The sequence below is a fragment of the Peromyscus maniculatus genome, chromosome 8, assembly GCF_049852395.1.
Source record: "Peromyscus maniculatus bairdii isolate BWxNUB_F1_BW_parent chromosome 8, HU_Pman_BW_mat_3.1, whole genome shotgun sequence".
Lineage (NCBI taxonomy): Eukaryota > Metazoa > Chordata > Mammalia > Rodentia > Cricetidae > Peromyscus > Peromyscus maniculatus.
Genome location: NC_134859.1, coordinates 93,407,659 through 93,426,845, shown reverse-complemented (window position 1 = coordinate 93,426,845; position 19,187 = coordinate 93,407,659). Strand labels below are relative to the sequence as shown.

General features: G+C 39.8%; 1 protein-coding gene across 3 annotated transcripts in view; it reads right to left on the bottom strand.

Annotated features, from left to right (window-relative positions):
* Ddx42 (DEAD-box helicase 42) overlaps positions 1–19,177 on the bottom strand; it is a 45,648-nt gene extending 26,471 nt beyond the window's left edge. The window contains exons 1-4 of one of the 3 annotated variants that reach the window (XM_076543553.1): positions 18,999–19,122; positions 17,723–17,798; positions 1,791–2,022; positions 1,156–1,306 (exon numbers count right to left, since the gene is read on the bottom strand). In XM_076543553.1, coding sequence (XP_076399668.1) covers positions 1,156–1,306; positions 1,791–2,011 — 372 coding nt within the window. In that variant the 5' untranslated portion in view covers positions 2,012–2,022; positions 17,723–17,798; positions 18,999–19,122. Of the gene's footprint in view, positions 1–1,155; positions 1,307–1,790; positions 2,023–17,722; positions 17,799–18,998 lie in introns of all 3 variants that reach the window. The other 2 variants (XM_076543554.1, XM_006970508.4) reach the window with 2 other exon arrangements.
* Between the last annotated feature and the right edge of the window lie 10 nt (positions 19,178–19,187).

Sequence of the window (19,187 nt, the reverse complement as noted above, 5' to 3'; positions counted from 1 at the left end):
GGGTCTTATGAGATGAGCTGTCATGGTGCTATGATGCTTGCTATTCAGGAGTCTGTAAAAGAACAGGTGTCAACGGTTCCATGGTTGATAAAAGTTGGGCAAAGGACACATGAAGATACGATTTAGATATGAAGTGTTCCTAAAAAGGGTCCTATGTTGGGTTTAGTGACTAGCTGGTGGCTCTACATAGGAAGCTCTGGAAACCTGAGGTGGTAGACCACATGGTTGTCTTGTTTCTGGCATCTTCCTATCTCTCTGCTTCCTGGACATCCAGATGTGAATTGTTCTGCTTCACAATGCCTTCCCCATGACAAGGAAGTGACTCCTGTGAAACTGTGAGTCAAACAGGCCTTTCTCCCCTGAACTGGCTTTCCTCAGGTATGGAGTGAATGGTGTTGTCAAATCAATACAGGAGTTCATTCTCTTATTCTACTTTTATATATTTGAAGTTTCCCATACTTTAAACATATAGAAAGTAAAATGTCAGAGATGAGAAGAAAATGAGAAAATGAAAAAACCAGACACCCTAAGACATTTTAAGAAGGCAGTCATGATTTCAATTTCTATAGAGAAGTTATGAATGTTGATAATGCTGATAAACAGGAAAGGACAAAACTGCAGAATACAGAATTTCTAATTTTATGTACGGAGTTCTTTAGATTTAGCTTCCTTAGGAAGTATGGATTTAATAAATGCTAGAGTCCACAAAACAGTATTCTACTTAGGAATATACTAAGATTATTACAACAAAACATATATTTGAGTAACTATGTTCAAATGTTATAATTTACTCTTCCTGCCAATTACTACTGATTACCTCTGAAACAAAGGAAAAAACAAAACAAAACAAACAAACAAAAAAAAACACAAAAAAACAAAAGCCAAAACAAAAAGACCAGAAAAAAAATCTGTTAACTATTTAATTTGCTCAATATTTTTTTTTAAAAGATGTATTTATTTATTATGTATACAGCATGTATGACTGCAGGCCAGAAGAGGGCACCAGATCTCATTACAGATGGTTGTGAGCCACCATGTGGTTGCTGGGAATTGAACTCAGGACCTCTGGAAGATCAGTCAGTGCTCTTGACCTCTGAGCCATCTCTCCAGCCCTAATTTGCTCAATATTTTAATGAATCAAGAGCTGATACTTGCCTCTACTTCAGCCATAAATGCTTCCAAGGGATCATCATCGCTGTCAGAATCCGCGGGCTTAGAATGGAACTGCTGGCGGGTAGGTGAGTTTTCAGCAGGAATGTAAGGTAAATCTACATTGCTGGAATCTTCTTCTTCATCTTCAAAATACCTGAAAATTAAAACAAAGACCAGTAAAGTGACTAATATAGAGACTGGAGCCTTCATCTAACACAAACTTTCATTGTGGTGTGTTATACTGTTCAGACTTCTCAGCTGGGTTTGAAACAAACACACCAAACTCCCCACGAATTATATAAAACTCTTCAGTAGGTTTTAAGCTTCAGTTGACTCAAACACCAAAATTGTATGTTCATTATGTTAACTAGTGTTGAGTGATAAGTACACTAACCAGGAAGAAAGCATCATTCATGGAATAACGATATAAGCAAACATACAAATACTGTATTCCTTAAAGTAAGCAAATTTGACAATAAAGCAAGCAATTCAGCAGGGGTTGGGGTAGGGGAGGGAAGAACCCCAATCCTGGAAGTTATTACTATTATTTGGGAAGCAGTATTTCTTTGCTTCAATTTCTGCTGAAGGAATGAATAATTCTCATCAGTTCAATTCAATCACCAAGAACGATCACTTACGCATTTTCTTCATCAAAGTTGGCCCGTTTAGATCCAATCTTGTAGAAAGAGGGAAGCTGCGGTGGAGCAGACTTTCCGAATCCCGAGGACGAGCTGGATGCCCCAAAGGCACTGTGGGACTGCTGTGGTAGCTTGGCTTCCTCCTTTTTCCCAGCACTGATGGCAAAACCGCCAAAGCCAAATCCCCGCTTAGTTCCAGGGCCACCTTTATTCCAGTTCATGATGCCAAGGACTGATGTGAGGAACAAGATGTACACATATTAATGTGACTTTGTTTTTTTGTTTTTTGTTTTCCAAGACAGGTTTTCTCTGTGTAGCTTTGCACCTTTCCTGGATCTTGCTCTGTAGACCAGGCCGGCCTCGAACTCACAAAGATCTGCCTGCCTCTGCCTCCCAAGTGCTGAGATTAAAGGCATGAGCCACCACCGCCCAGCTAATGTAACTTTGTAAACAACCTCATTAACCTTCATGTCATTTTCAGTGTCTACTCACAAATTGAAATTTTTGAGGGATTGCTCAGTGAAGAGTACTTGCCTCAGGTGTGCTAAGGCCCCAGCACCACTTGTAACAATGGCCTTCAGACACAACCATAACCTCAACCAGATAACTACTTTTCCCTATAATACTGAAAAAACTATTACTCATTTTACTGGGATCCCAAATAAAAGGAATACTTTTATTAAGTTGCCTAAAATAACTCTTTTTATTGGAGTGGGTTGCCAAAAATGCTCTGGGGCCTCTAATATGGGATAAGACATTGTAAGACAATCTCCTAGTCTGTATCTTTATTATTATTATTATTATTATTATTATTATTATTATTATTGTGTGTGTGTGTGTGTGTGTGTGTGTAAGGACACGTAGATGTGTGCTATGGCACAAGTGTGGAGATGAGAGAACAACTCTCAGCAGGTTCTCTTCTGTCATCTTGTGGGAACTATAGATCAAAACTCAAGTGTATCAGGCCTCTACTAAGGTATCTCACTGGCCCTTAATCTTTGCTTCCTTCTCTCCTCTGTTCTCTTCTTTTTCGTAGTCTTAGTTGGTCTCAAAGTCAGAGATCCCCCTGCCTTTGCCTTGAGTGCCATAGATTAAAGGTGTGTGCCACCATCCCGGCTTTAATACTTATTCTTAAGAATTTATATTGAACAATGAAGAAACAAAACAAACCTAAAAAAAAAAATCCAAAATCCACAATTATAATGCTTGCTATAACAAAGACTGAACCTGGCATGGTTGTGGATGCCTGTAATCTCAGCACTCAGGAGGCCAAGGAAGGAGGCTTGGGAGTTAAAGGCCAGTCTGAGCCACATAGCCCCAGAGACTAGTCTCAGCACACAGCAAAACACTGCTTCGGTGAAGGAAAAAAAAAAAAAGAAAAGAAAAAGCTATCCCAAACTAAAATTAAAAATGGTCCTCTGGTAATAACATCCAGAAGAATCAAAGAATTAAACTTCAAAGACTAGACACTATCTAAACACGTTTCTGGAGAGACAACATAAAAACCACACATTTATTTAACAATTGCACATTAGGACACCATCCACCAAGAAATAAACTGCTCTGAGTATTCTATGGTTAAAGACTACAATGTAATGTCCTCAGTATCAACAAAAATCAGTTTACATTTTTTTTTTTATTAGTCTTGGCCTCAAAACGCTTTAAAAACGATACAATTGGGACTGAAGAGATGGGTCAGTGGTTAAGAGCACTGGCTGTTATTCCAGAGGCCCTGCAATCAATTTCCAGCAACCATATGGTGGCTTACAACATTCTGTAATGAGATCTGGCACCCTCTTCTGGCCTGCAGACATACATGCATGCATACATGCAGACAACGCACTACATAATAAATAAATAAATAAATAAATAAATAAATAAATAAATAAATAAGTCTTTAAAAACAAACAAAACAATATAATTTACCTAAGTTTTCGAGGAAAGCAAAAACCAAACCAAACCAACTCAAAAAACAACAAACCAACCAACCACTCAGCAAAAAGGAACAAAATTTCAAACTATCTGAGGCTGGGCACAGTGGCACACACCCAGAACCCAGGAGGTCCCAGAACCCAGCAGGTTGTAGCAGGTGGATCTTTGTGAGTTCGAGACCAGCTAGGTCAGTCAGTGTTACATAATGAGACTCTGTCTCAAAAAACCCAACACACAAAAACACACACACACACACACACACACACACACACACACACACACACACACCAGCAAAAATAAGACTACTTGAAACTTCTTTTTCTAGATATAGAATTGTAATATCCTTTGATAATTTTCATGCACCTGTGTACACAAACACAAAGTCTGAGCAAAATTGTTACTCTTTACTTGATATCCTATGATCTACTGCTGGTTCATAATATGTCTTTGTAAATCCTCTTTATTTCCTTAGCACAATTTTTAAAAGGTAATTGCTTAGCCAGGGAAATTACACTCTAAGACTTTAAAACTTTACTGATTACTTACATTTGCAGACATGCCTATTACACACTGAGTAAAATGAGGGCATTAAGGTGGGCGGTGTGATTTTATTTATATAGAAGCATATGCTATATACATATATTTAGAAGGCCATCAAAATGCCAACAGCAGTTGTTTTTCTTTTTCTGCTTTGTTGCTTATTATTAATAGGAAAATCAAATGTTTATAATAGGCTCTGAAGCCAATATGGAGTTGACATTGAACATGACTGAAGAGATAAGAACAGCAGGCTCTGTATTTTCCTGGCACTATGCCCCTTACCTATATGTCACCTCTAAGTTGTCTGACTACTATATGACATTGAGTTTAACTGGCTTGGAAGAGTACTTGAGGTGTCCACTGTCACCCTTAGATTATGTTTAGCTCCAAAAAGGGACTGTTTTCCCTCAATTAAGCCATTCCACTTTCCACAAATTTCTGTCTTTCTTTTTCTTCTCTGTTTCTGTGTAACTCAGCAGTTCCCCTGCCTCTGCCAACCAAGTGCTAGAATTAAACATGTGCGCTACCACCACCCAGCTCCATAAATTTCATTTTAGACCTTCCATAAATTTCAAGCAGTATAATTGTTCAAGTAATCCTGACACTAGGAAAGCTAAGGTATAAGGATCACCTCACAGTAGTTCTATATTAGCCTGGGGTCAAACATTTCGTAAGGTGTTCCTTCAACTAGGAAGTCAACATAATTTTAGTAAGATGAAACTTGTGTAAGAAATACAAGTAAGGGCCAGAGAGAGAGCGCAGAGGTGTAGAGCACTGGCTGCTCTACAGAGGACCCAGTTCAATTCCCAGCACCACCTCAGACCTATCTGTATCTCCAGTTCCAGGAGATCCGATACCTTTGCACATACATACATGCAGGCAAAACACATAAAAACATCATCATAATAATAAATATTAAATAAAAAAGAAATACAGGCAAAACAAAATTTAATAGCTGGTAATTTTATTTATTTATTTTTGAGATAGGATCTGTCTACACAGCCTTGACTGTCCTGGACCTACATATGCCAGTCTGGCCTTGAACTCAGAGATTCACCTGCCACTGCCTCCTGAGTAATGGGATTAAAGGTGTTGTCTGCCAGGCTATCTGATAATATATATTTTAAATTATTATCTTTTATTTTATGTGGTAATTTTGCCTGTATGTATGTATGTCTGCATACCACTTGCATGCCTGGTGCCAGCAAAGCCAGTAGAGGGTGTCAGATCTTCTGGAACTGGATGTACGAATGGTTGTGAGGTGCCATGTGGGTGCTGGAAATCAAATTCAGGTCTTCTGGTAGAGCAGCCAGTGCTCTTAACTGCTGAGCCATCTCTCTAGCTAGCTCCAGTGATAGTATTTTTGAAACAGTCTATAAGCCTATCCTTATAAGAACTCTAAGCAACAAGATGGACTTTTAAAAACCTCATTTTCCCCATTGTATATTGTAGGAATGCTGACGACCCGAGTAAATGTGTATTGTTGATATGAGCATGGCTATGTCAAGAACTACAATACTTCAGCCACAGAAATGAAAAGGCCTTCTTCCCTCAGTCAGATTTTGGCAAGCCCCTCAAGATAGTGTGAGCACAAAGTATCAACCACAGCTTCATCCTAGATTACTGATGATGATTGGGTCTGAGACTGCCCTCCCCTGCTGAGATGAGCTGGCCAGCCTCCTAGTTCAGCTGTGTATAACAAACCCATTGAGCTTCCCAGCTATTAGTACACCTCCATCACATAGTGCATGACCCACCTGGTCTCAGCTTTTCTGTATGTGTGTTTGTCATTTCTTCATTCCCTGTTGCCCCACTCAGGTCAAAACTATGGAGGTCGTAGCAGTATATAACACATATTAATGAGCCAAAGAAATCAGAAACCAGAAAGAGGAAGGATGGTGCAAAGACTGAAAGCCTGCTGAGGAAGCAAATGTATTTAGATTCTGGGCATCTGCTCAGTGGTAGGATAGAACATGTGCCTAGTATGCATGAAGCCCTGGGATTAATCTCAGTAAAGCAAAACAAAAGCAAATAAAACAATGTCTTCTAACAAAGGAAGTACACTAAGTTTGTTGGTGGTTGGAGAGGGGTTCCTAAGCTGATTAGAAATGAAAGATTCAAAAGTTTTCTTTCTTTCTTTCTTTCTTTTTTTTTTTTTTTTGGTTTTTCAAGACAGGGTTTCTTGATATAGTCAAAAGTTTTCTTGGAGATGACATCACATTTTGAAATCGGAAGGAGCATTAAATCATAGATGCACCCAACAGTCATCATTTTAGAACAAGTGGGGCATGTCTACAAGTCCAGCGTTCCAGAGGCCAGGTAGAATAAGCTTGAGGCCAGCCTGGGCTACATAGCAAAACTTATCTTAAAACAGAAAGTAGAGAAATTTTTAATTCAAGTAACAGGAGCCTAAATTCATCCAGAACTCAGTAGTAGTCAAGTGTTGTCCCATTCGTGATTTATAATTCTTAAAATATGAAACATGTTAACTTAGTTTATTTAGTATTCTAAGAACATAGCACAGAAAAAAAATTTTTTTCCAGCTAAAATAATCATTAATTCTAAACAAAAAGGGACATATTTCAGGTCAGTGTTTCAGAAAGACTGCATGAGCTGGGTGGTGGTGGTGGCATGCACCTTTAATCCCAGCACTTGGGAGGCAGAGACAGGCACATCTCTGAGTTCAAGACCAGCCTGGTCTACAGGGTGAGTTCCAGGACAGCCAGAGCTACAGAGAGAAACTCTGCCTCAAAAAACCAAAAAGAAAAAAGAGAGACTGCATAAGAAACAGCAGGGGGAAAAATTAACAAGTTTGAAACCAATATATTTCAACATAGCATCTTCATACAAATGTCATATTTTGTTGGCTTTGGTCCCAAATAGCAGAATCTTGAACTAAGAAATGCCTATAAAGAAGGAGAAAAAAAGTAGTGGATCTGAACCATTTATTTAGGTATCCAAGAGAAAGAATCAACAGGACAGCTGTCAAAGAGTGATGAGAACAAATTGGGAGGCTTTGAAGATTGGGTAGAGTTGTGCTATCATCAACAAGACATGCAAAACTAAACCAGCAATGAATGCTGGGAAAGCAAAGGAGATGCCAAAGAAAGTGACTGCAGAGGAGCTATTTATCTGATTGACATGTTTGTATCTGAGAATACTGACATAGATAAGCCAGCAGAGGGAAGGCACAGTGAGAAGAGGCAATATAAATCCAGGGTATATCAATATTTAGGAATGGGCAGGAGAAAAGATGCTTACATCAAGATCTGAGGAATGGAGATTAACACAGATGAGAAGGGGAAGTTCATAAGGCCCTAGTTTTTACTTTGTTGTATATAAAAAAAAAAAAAAAAAAAAAAAGATAAGCAGGGTAGTGGTGGAGCTCAGAGGCAGGAGGAGCTCTGTGAGTTCAGGCCAAACAAAAACATAAACACTCTGTTTAGGCTCTTAAAAAACAATTTGTATTTCCTAGCACAATGTTTGAAAAACCATCTACCACTGGTTAACCAACTCAAAAAGATAAGGATATTAAAAATTAACTATAGCACTGTTATTTTTGTGTCTGTTCAAAAGACAAGTGCCTTCTTGCTAGCATGTATGCACAAACATGCACACATGTGGCGATATATTATGCACCCTAATAAACTTTGCCTGAAGAACAGAGGACAGAACAAGCCACTAGATTAAACATAGAAGCCAGGCAACAGTGGCACACACCTTTAATCCTATCACTCGGGAGGCAGAGATCTCTAAGTTCAAAGTCACCCTGGACTACATGAGATTGACTCAGTCTAAGAGAGAGCCAGGCATTGAGTTGAGACAGGAAGTGATGGATGGGCAGAGAAAGGTATATAAGGCGTGAGGAGACAGGAACTGAAGGCTTTTCAGGCTGAGGAGTCCTAGAGGTAAGACATGCAGTGACTTGTTCCTTTGTCTCTCTGATCTTTCAACATATACCCCAATATCTGGTTCCGGGTTTTTTATTAAAAGATCATTTAAAATTCAAACAACATCTGGGCACAAATTTACAAAAAAGGCACGGGCTCAGGCCAGAGCTACATGCAGCCGAATCTCCACCATGCCTGGACAAGAGTCCCTACCCTGTCTGCTAAGTTTTTGTTGCAGCCTCTCTGCAGCAAACTCCAAACACTGCAATAGTCAGCCACTTTTGCACACTTCCTCTGTGCAGATGGCTGGATCTTCCACTTCTTTCCTCTCCCAGTGGGTTTTGGATTTCCTTGGGCCCCCTCCTTGGGCTGCTGACACACGGTCATCATCAGCAGATTTGGTGAGTCAATTAAGATTTCTTAAAGAGAGGAATTAGTTAAAAGAAAGCCATCCCCCCCACATTAAAAAATGGGAAACATTTTTACAATGGAGAGTGTTTGGTCTCTGATAATACATTAGACAGTCTGAAAATGGAACAATTAAATGAGAGAATAATTAATGTTGATGAGATTTATGTAATGTCAATTATAAATACTATTTGATCATTTTGGTTTTATCATTAAAAAGCTGGTTAATATGAGTGTTAAGATAAAAGTTTTAGAAAAACTTATTAAAACAGATCATAGAGATATTCAGACCCAGACAAAAGATTTTAAAGGAGAACCAATCTCAGCATTGTATTGTAAGGTTACAGAGACAACAACCTAAGGCTTTCAAACAGCCAACCTTAAATCTATCCAGTAACCCTACAGGGACTGCCAAATGATAGATATTCCCAAGACTGTGTACGAGCTGATTGGACTCCTGTGCAAAGGCTACATTTGAGGAGATTCAAATAGTCTCATATGACATCCACTCATCTTTCGTGAAGCAAATGCTAAACTCATGGTCAACTTGTAATGAAATTATCCCTCAAGACTAGAGACATTTGGTTACAGCCACCTTAGAGGCTGGTCCCCAATTACAGTGGAGGACCTGGTGGAATGATGAGGCTAAGACCATTGAACAAGAAAGTAGAGGTAGAGGTATGAAAATTTCCCAAGATCAAGTTCTTGGAGAAGGCGATTATGCTGATATACAAAGATGATCTTTATATGACCACACCCTAGCTTTATGCGCACGGCAGCCTTGAATGCTTGGGATAGAATTAAAGAAGTAAGAAAGAAAATTGAGTCATTTACTAAAGTTATACAGGGTCTAAAAGAAACCTTCACTAATTTCTTACAAACACTGACTTCAGCAGTAAATAGAATGATAACAAATTCAGAAGCTAGGCAGATAATCACTGAATCTCTATGCAAAAGGGTAATCAGGCCATCAATGGCAAGATCTTGGAGGAATGGATCTGAGATACAATTAATATTGAATCTCATGATCATGATGATGCTTGAATAGGAGAGGTGATTTCCAAAGGTTTGAAGAAAAATAGCAATGTCAGATGTTTCAATTGAGGTAAACAAGGTCATCTAAAAAGGGACTGTAAACAGGGTATTCCTAGAAACAATGTTTTCTCAAGGAATAATTCCAACAGAACGCCCCTCCCTTCTGGATTATGCAGGTGTGGAAAAGGCACACATTGGACAATAGATCAACAAGGGGCAGTCAAGGTAATCCTTTGCCGTTGGAAACTCCCTAAGGGACCTCTCATAGGCCCCCATGTCAAATTCTGTTTAGTCCTTTCCTGTCACAGTGGAAGAAACTCCTCAGGGCAATTAAAGAACCTAATACCTATTGTAAAACCATACTGCTCTGGATGATAGAACACTTTTAGAAAATAAAACAAAAGTTCAAGGACAAGCCATAAATAAAAATTGATAAAAGATTAGATTTGGAAACTCCCCAAAGTTAGGGTTGGGGAAAGGTTTTGTTTTCGTCTTTTCAGGAAAATAAAAACAACCATCCTGAGGAATTTAAAGACCTTTGGACAAATAAACATCCAAAGAAGAAGGGAGAACTGCCTGGAAAAATCCACCAAGAAAAGAATCTGACCTAATGCAATCTCTGAAGTTTTCAAAAAGATGGGATCCCACAATGATACCATCAGGATAATGATAACACCATTAAGCTGACAAATACCATCCAAAGATAGGCTTTGGACTACAAACTGCTCAGGACAATATCGAGATGGCTAGCTGAGATGATACAGCCTCAGACTACTCCAAACAGGACTTGATTATAATCTTAAATTTTCTTTGTATCCCCATAAGTCTACCAGCACTCCCAATCATCAGGAAATAGCCTAGAAAACTATGCCCACTCCCCCCCCAAAAAAAGGATTATGGATGTATGTCTTTGTTTAGAGGTTGGTTAATAATAATTGTTATTAGTCATAGTCAATCTCCTTCTAAAAGAAGAAAGGGGGATATATATAGAAATGTATTATATAGAAATAACAGAATAAAAAGGTAGATTACTGAATCTACTTCTAAAAAAGCTACTACTAATCTTATTTTACAATGGATTTGGATTTTTGTATATTGATACAAATTTGAGATTAATCTGTCAGAACATTCTGTGCATACATTTCTACTCTTGTTCAAGGTATTGTACCTATACAGCTCATTTAACAATGTAACGAAAATTGCTAGTCCTTGAAAGTTATTACTGCCAACTAATTAGGATATAAAGAAATGTAAGTTAGCAGTTAGTCATTACAATCAAACTTGTAGTCAGGTTAGGTATGCTATCAAGGTCAAACATATTTTAGATAGATAAGTCATCTTCAAACACTTCAGAGATCTACAGAATATGGTATTTAAGATGGTTTTTTTTTTTTTTTTTTTTTTGGTTTTTTTTTTGGTTTTTCGAGACAGGGTTTCTCTGTGTAGCTTTGCGCCTTTCCTGGAGCTCACTTGGTAGCCCAGGCTGGCCTCGAACTCACAGAGATCCGCCTGGCTCTGCCTCCCGAGTGCTGGGATTAAAGGCGTGCGCCACTACCGCCCGGCCGGTATTTAAGATGTTTTAATAACATTTTCTTTTTTTTTTTATGACTATGAGACATGTCTGCTTCTGGCAGCACCAATCTACTTCAGAGAAGATGATGGGCATCATCCATATGGAGTTACTTTCTTTGTAGCAAAAGTTAGCCACTGGGCAAGAAAATGGCCTTGCCTCAACTGCTGACAGCACGCTGTCCAAAATGGGACAAGCAGGACACAAAAGAAAGGACTACCAAATTCTGCCAAGAAAAAGCAGGGCAGCCCTTCAGAAAATCCCACTTCACAGATGAGTCGGTCAGATATGCTAGGCTTGTAGGCCGAAGATGGATGCCCCAACATTGCAGAGGAACCTTGGGTGACTGTCCAGGCAGCCAGCTGTTTCTGTCATTTCTCACATATTTTGGAAGTTGCTTGTTTGCACTTCCTGCTTACTCAGTTATTATTTCCTTCTCGGGTCTCTGAGGGAGTTGAAGATTAGTTTTAGTTTTCCTTGTTAAGAAATTCACTAAGAGGTGTAAAGTGTATAAGTTTGAAAGATATCAAAAGATAAGTTTTCGGTTGGTAATACAAGTTAGAATAGAATGCGAATTAGGTACAACACTTTGGACTCACCAAAATATGATAATTTTTTTTTTTTTTTTTTGGTTTTTTGAGACAGGGTTTCTCTGTGTAGCTTTGTGCCTTTCCTGGAACTCACTTGGTAGCCCAGGCTGGCCTCGAACTCACAGAGATCCGCCTGCCTCTGCCTCCCAAGTGCTGGGATTAAAGGAGTGCGCCACCACCGCCCGGCTGTGATAAATATTTAATAGAGTATTTTCTCTCAATCTGTCAAATGTTAATGGACTTGCCATTGTTAATGTGGAAATGTGGTATTTTGTTGTATACTAATAAAATTTGCCTGAAGATCAGAGGACAGAACAAGCCACTAGATTAAACATAGAGGCCAAGCAGTGGTGACACACACCTTTAATCCTAGCAAACTTGGGAGCAAAGAGCCATCTGGATCCCTGTGAGTTCAAAGACACCCTGGACTACATGAGACTGACTCAGTCTAGGAGAGAAACAGAGCCAGGCAGTGGTGGTACACACCTTTAATCCCAGTATTTGGAAGTCACGGGCCTTTAATCTCAACATTAGGAAGGTTGAGTTGAGACAGGAAGTGATGGCTAGAAGGAGAAAGGTACATGAGGCATTAGGAGAGTTCCAGTAAGACAGGAACTGAGGGCTTTTCAGGCTGAGGAGTCCTAGAGGAAAGACATGGCAGTGGCTGGGTCCTTTGTCTCTCTGATCTTTCAGCATTTACCTCAATATGAAACTCTGGGTTTCTTTATTATAAGACCTTTAGAAATTTGAGCAACACACATGCACTTGAACAACACACATGCACGCACAAACGGGCACATACACACACACTTTCGCTTGATTTATAATTGGCCTACTATATTATTCCTCCCACCAAGTTTGCAAACATGTATCAAACAGCTCTGAACTCTCACCTCTGCCTCCACAAATACTTCTCAAATTAATGACAGAGAAGAAAATGGAACCATTCTGAAGTTTCAGGGCGTATATTTACCACATGGCTTCCTATACTCAGGTAAACTTCACTAAAAACAAACTCAACAACAACTCCAGTTTTAAAAATAGGTAAGCGGGAGCTGGGCAGTGGTAGCACATGCTTTTAATCCCAGATTTCTGTGAGTTAGAAGTGAGCCTGGTCTGCATAGTGAGTTTCAGGACAGCCAAGGCTATACAGAGAAACCTTATCTCAAAAAAAAAAAAAAAAACAAAAAAAAAACAAATAAACAAAAAGGTAAGAGGAAAAGGCTGGAGAGATGGCCCAGAGGTTAAGAGTACTTGCTGCTCTTACAGAGAAGCCAGCCAGGTTTGATTCCCCAGCACCACAGGGTGGCTCACAAATGTCACAACAGTTCCAGGGGATCTAATGCCCTCTTCTGGCTCTGCTGGAAGCAGGCATGTACATGGTGCACACATATACATGCAGGCAAAACATTCATATACATTAAAAAACAAAACAAAACAAAAAAACAAAACCCAAAAAACTTTTTACACGGGTAAAAGACTTGAATAGATTTCTCTAAAGACAACATATAACTGGTCAGTAAACCACATGGAAAGCAAGCCAGGCATGGTGGTGCACACACGCAAAGTCAATACTCAAAAGGCTAAAGTAGGAGGATCTCAAATACATCACAAACAACGAAGGAAATGTAAATCAAAACCACAATGAGATACCATTTCATATCTCAATTAGGATGGCAACTATTAAAAAAGTGGGCTTCTCATAATGCCTCAAGCAAATCCCCCAGAAAATAGCTTTTTAAGAATATATCCTTAGCTGGGTGTGGTGGCCCATGGGATCTCTCAGTTTAAGGCCAGCCTTGTCTACAAAATGAGTTCCAGGCCAGCCAAGAATAAACAGAGACCCTGTCTCAAAAAACAAAAACAAAACCAAAACAAAATCCTTGAAAGCAAAGAAACCCCTTGCTCTTGCCAAAGCAAAAGCTTTAAAGGTCAAAGCAGTACTGAAAGATGCTTAAAGCCACAAAATAAATAAGTAAAAACAGATTAGCATATCACCTACTTTCTGATTGTCCCTAAGACAGTACCACTCCAGAAGCAACATAAGTATCCCTAGGAAAGTGCTCTCAAGAGAAACAAGCTTCATCATTATGCTATCAATTCCCCCTGCACAGTTACCAAGAGGAAGACAGAAGACAATTTGTTGTATTCACTGTGGATCATCAAGGCTGAAAGGCAACTCTACCACACCCTCTACAAACTCATCAGGCCTGATCAAGAAAAGGCATATTCAAGGTCTTTATTACGCTGTCAACAAAAAATGGAATCATCTAAATTAAGTCTAGGAATTGAAGATATAACTCTGATAAAGTGAAGGTTAGCAGAGATGTAGGGAAACTGGAACCTTTGCACATTGCTGGTAGAATGTAAAATGGCAGAGTAACTAGCAACTAGTATTCTTTAAAAAGATCAAGAAAGGCCAACAAGATAGCTCAGTGGTAAGAGTACTTGCCAAGTCTGAAAACCTGAGTTCATTCCTTGGAATCTACAAGGTGGAAAGAGAAACAACTCCTCCAAGTTGTCTTCTAAACACAATAAATAGACATATTTAATTTAAATTATTTTACTTGAGCTTCATGTTAAATGTATGCACTTACACACCACCAAAACAAACAACAAACAAATCTATGACAGAATTAGGGGGAATATCCACAAATATTTATTCTGGTTGGAATTCTGTCAATAAATGTTTTGGTTTTTTATTTGTTTTTTTATGAACTAAAAGAAGACAGAACTGGCATATTATCCAGCAATTCCACTACTGGATATACATCACCCCATAAAACAAAAACAAATTCCACTCACGTTCACCGCAACATTAATAGCAATAGGGAAAAGGTAGCGGCCACCCAAGTGTTCACTGACAGATGAATGATTAGACAAAATATGTTACACACATAGATACAACAGAATATTACTTGGGTTTAAAAGAAAATTATTCCAGACAGGCTGTACAGTTCAGTGGTGTGGCACTTGTCTAGCATATGTGAGGCCCTAGATTTCATTCCAAGCACTGAAAAAAAAAAAGCCTTTTAAAAACTAAAACACCTAATTTGAAAAGAATAAATCCATATAGCAGAATCAACTCAAGCTAGATCTTAGTAATAGTATCCACTGCTTCATACATACTGACCACTACCAATTTCTGATCTGTGCTTTCCCTAACACTAAGTACATGCCCTTCTTTCTATCTTTACCTCCACTACTGCAACAGTCTGCAACAAGTCTGATAGTTATCAAGCTCCCACATCACTACTAGAGTGATCATTATGGCAAATATATGGAGTGCTTATTTTGTGCTTAATTTTTTTAGGCTCAGAGGACATAGTCATAGAATCAAAAAGCCCCCAGGGAATTCAATGTGGTCTATGAGAGAGGAAAAAATGAAACCATTCCATTTCAGACAGTAAAAATACTACGAAATGAAAGCAAGCAGGGTAAGAGCTAAGCTACTGCAGACACAAGTCAGAGGACTCACTGAGATAAATGCCACTTAACAGGGCAATAGTTCTCAAAATGTTTCAAGAATGTCTGTTGCGAGAAAATGTTTTACTGTTTTAAAATAACCCTGGACTTTTGAATTATAACCTGTTTTTATGTTAAAAAAAAGATTAAAAAAAAGAATGTCTGTTGTACTGGAAAAATCATGTGATATACATCTAGAGGCTCCATCTATAACTAACCAACATTCCATAATACATAAAAAAGTGACTTTTGCCTTTAATCCCAGTACTCGGGAGGCAGAGGCAGGTGGATCTCTGTGAGTTCGAGGCCAGCCTGGGCTACCAAGTGAGTTCCAGGAAAGGCGCAAAGCTACACAGAGAAACCCTGTCTCGAAAAACCAAAAAAAAAAAAAAAAAAAAAAAAAGTGACTTTTATGTAGGGAAGTATAAAATGAAGTAAAAATGAGACCAAATTGAGAACAAAATGCATTTCTACACCCTTTGGCAGAATAGCATTATGTCTGCTAACACTGTGTGTAACCAATGCACTCACTGTTCTACTTTGCTAAGATTCTCAGAAAACCTCTTCTTTCAGATCTTGGCCTCATACGTTCCAAACACCAATTATACGTCTGTCACTCCCTTCAATTTGGTGGCTTTTCAGTCGGACTGGAATCAGGCATTGAATTGTGGCAGTAAATGACTTGAACCACTCACACTCCCTGGAGTTTCTGAACAAGCAGTTTCCAAAGAAAACCAAGCAGTCTGGCAGAGTTCTTACCACTCCTCAGATTGCCACCCACTAAATCTGTTATTGATCTACTGAGGTCCTTTCTACCTGTACAGCTCATTTAAATACCAATTCTAGAGCATCAACATGAATAGGGTTTCTCTAAAAAGTGGCATTTCTGTCAAACTCCTCTGGTCTGTAAACACCTGACATTTATTATTTGTGTTATTTCTTAAACACTATACATTTTGGATAAATGAATGAATTAATTAATCTTTAATCTCTCAGGCTTTTAAGAGCAAACACTTATTACTCCTATGTTTAATATATAGTCTAAAGAGGAGCTACAACTTGAGTGAGGAGGATAAATGAAGATGGTACAAAGTTTTACTTGGTGTCTGGGTACCAGAATGTGATGGTTTAAGAAGAAATCTTTACAGAATTGTAAAATAATACCAGCTGGCTATATTCAAATTCTAGTTTTTTCACTAATAACATGAATCTCAAAGATGTTATTTAGCTCTCCAGTTTCCATTTGCAAAATAGTGAAAATTATCACATACCTTAAAACCTGAAGTAAAAAAAATGAGTTAAAGGGGGAAAAGGTATGGTGACACATGCCTATAAATTCAGCACCCAAGAGGCTGACAGGGAGGATCCTGTGAGTTAAAGACTGGGCTAACAGTGAGTTCTAGACCAACGTGGTCTAAAGAATGGGACTATCCCAAACTCAATAAATAAAAATCAAAGTAATACATTTAATGAAGCAGCATGGTAACATAGTGCTCAATACACATCTACAGACATGTTTATCATTTCTCCAGAAATCAATCGCTCCATTGGTAAATTGATAATATCAGATCTCTTAACTCAGATTCACATTTAAGTGTTGTTACACATCACTCAAGATATCAAGATCACTGAGTCTACAAGTGGGGTAAGTTTCATAAGAGAGCCACAATGACAGCTGGCTATTATCTACTCTACCCAATAATTTGCTTTGGGAACATCTTACACACTGTGTAGCCAGTTAGTTTCTTTAATGGCTTAATGGGAAATTGTAACACAATAGTAAACAGCTATATTCAAATTCTATTTTTGTCACCTTCTTTAACGAAAAGCTGTACAAAAATCAAGAATTTCATCACACTCCAAACCTAGAAAAATTGAGTGAGTGCTAAGTGAGAGTTATTTTAGAAGCACTCCTTTCCTATCGGTTTTGTTTTTCTTTCCTTCTTCTTTTTTTTTTTTTTTTTTTTTTTTTTTTTTTTTAGACAGGGTTTCTGTGTAGCTTTGGAGCCTGTCCTGGAACTTGCTCTGTAGCCCAGGATGGCCTGGAACTCATAAAGATCCACCTACCTCTGCCTCCCAAGTGCTGTGATTAAAGGCGTGCGCCACCACCGCCTGGCTTCCTATCAGTTTTAATGAAATTAAGGACAACTATGAGACTGACAGAACACAAATTTGAAGGTTATCACAATCTAAAAAACTACAGTGAATGGAATTGTTGCAGTGTAAGTCAAAATTATCACTCCTCTGCTCAGACAGCCCCCATTCCGTGCAGAGTGCAGATACAGTCTTCAAAATAGTCTACAAGGCCCTGGCTGTTCTGTTTTCCTCTCTCCTTCGCTGACCTTATCTCCTATAATTCCTTCATTTGCTAAATGCTACAAACGCACTGTTCCTCTAACAGGACCAGCTCTGTTCCCTTCAAGGCCTTTAGGATTGCTGTTCCCTTGCTCAGAACATTGAAAGGAATACGTCCATGGGTAGACTTAAATATCATTAGTGTACCTGAAGTGGCTCCCCTGACCACTCTCTTCTGCAAACTGCAGTTTCTCTCAAGCCTCCTTTGCAGGTACAGATTACCCTGTAACATACAGTGTAACATGATTTTTTCTCTTATTGCTCATCAGAAAGTTTCATAAAGGGACTGGTGAAATGGTTTGGTGGGTAAAGGTGTTTGACACCAAGCCTGACCTGAGTTCGAGCCTCAGGACCCTCGGGTTGGCCTCTGACCTCTACAGGAGGGTATGCTACACATACATAAATAAATACGTGTAAAAATGTATTTAAAGAAAATATCATGAGGGCAGACTTATTAATACTTAAGCAGTGCAAGAGAGAACAGGCAGAGGCAACGATTAAATTTGTTTTAATGCATCACATTAGGCCATGTAATTCTTCTTCTAGGTAAAGGAACATAATATTTTCACCACTGGAAGAATAAATGTCTGTATCAAACACTTAACTGCTCACGTCCTACCTGTCCAGAACAGGATTGGGCTCTACAAAGTTTAAGCAAATTAAAACATAATCCCTGCCGTTCAGGAGGTATGTGTAGGGGATAATAGAGAAATACTATTTATAAAAAAAAAATAAAAATACGTAGGGAAGCCACAGGAAACCGACACGACAGCCTAAAGGAGTAGAGGCAAAGAGCGAAAACGCTAAAATGACAGAAAATGTCATTTTACACATGCCTTACACATGCCTCTCAACTCTGACGAGCATAATTTGTCCTTACGGTTCTGGGACGTGCTTGACATTCATATATGTTATTTAGTCACATCAGGTAGGCCGCAAAAAGTTTGTAACTATGGTGATGCCAATCATGATCCACTCAAGGTTTCACAAAGATCAATGACTTCTACAGCCTCCTATGTCAACTTCCGCTACCGAGAACCCCCTATGTGTGGGCCCGCGGGCTCAACAGCTACCCACCGGGATCAACACCCTCCCACGGGAGCTCACAGCCTAGGAGCCCAGCACCCCGAAAATCCCTTCCTGGGGCCCAGCAGGCACCGCCTCCGGAAAGCCGCCAAGTGGGCCCCGATCAGACGTGCCAGGAGCCGAGCCGTGGGACTGCAACGCAGCTCGGGAGGGCCCCCCTCGGGGCTCCAGCCAGCGCACCTGTCTCGCCCCGGACCCCCGCAGCCGCCCCGGGGGCGAGGCTCCGCCGATTCTTTGTTAAGCGAGGCCGCGGTCCCTCCGCCCTCGCCAGGCCCCAGTTACCTCCCGTGCCCCCGGGGCTAGCGGCCCCGCGTCCGGAGGAGCCCTTCCCACGAACCTGCTGCTGCGGCTCCAGACTCTGCTGCGACTACGGTCGGCGCGAAAGCACCCCGCGGCCCTGAGTACGCGCCGAGCGGGGCCGCGTCCAGCAGCGCTCCTCCTCCTCCGCCCCCTTCGCCGCCGCCTCACGGCCCGTTGCTGACGAGAGGGGGAGGGGGACGCGCATCTGACATGCGCGCCGGGGAGG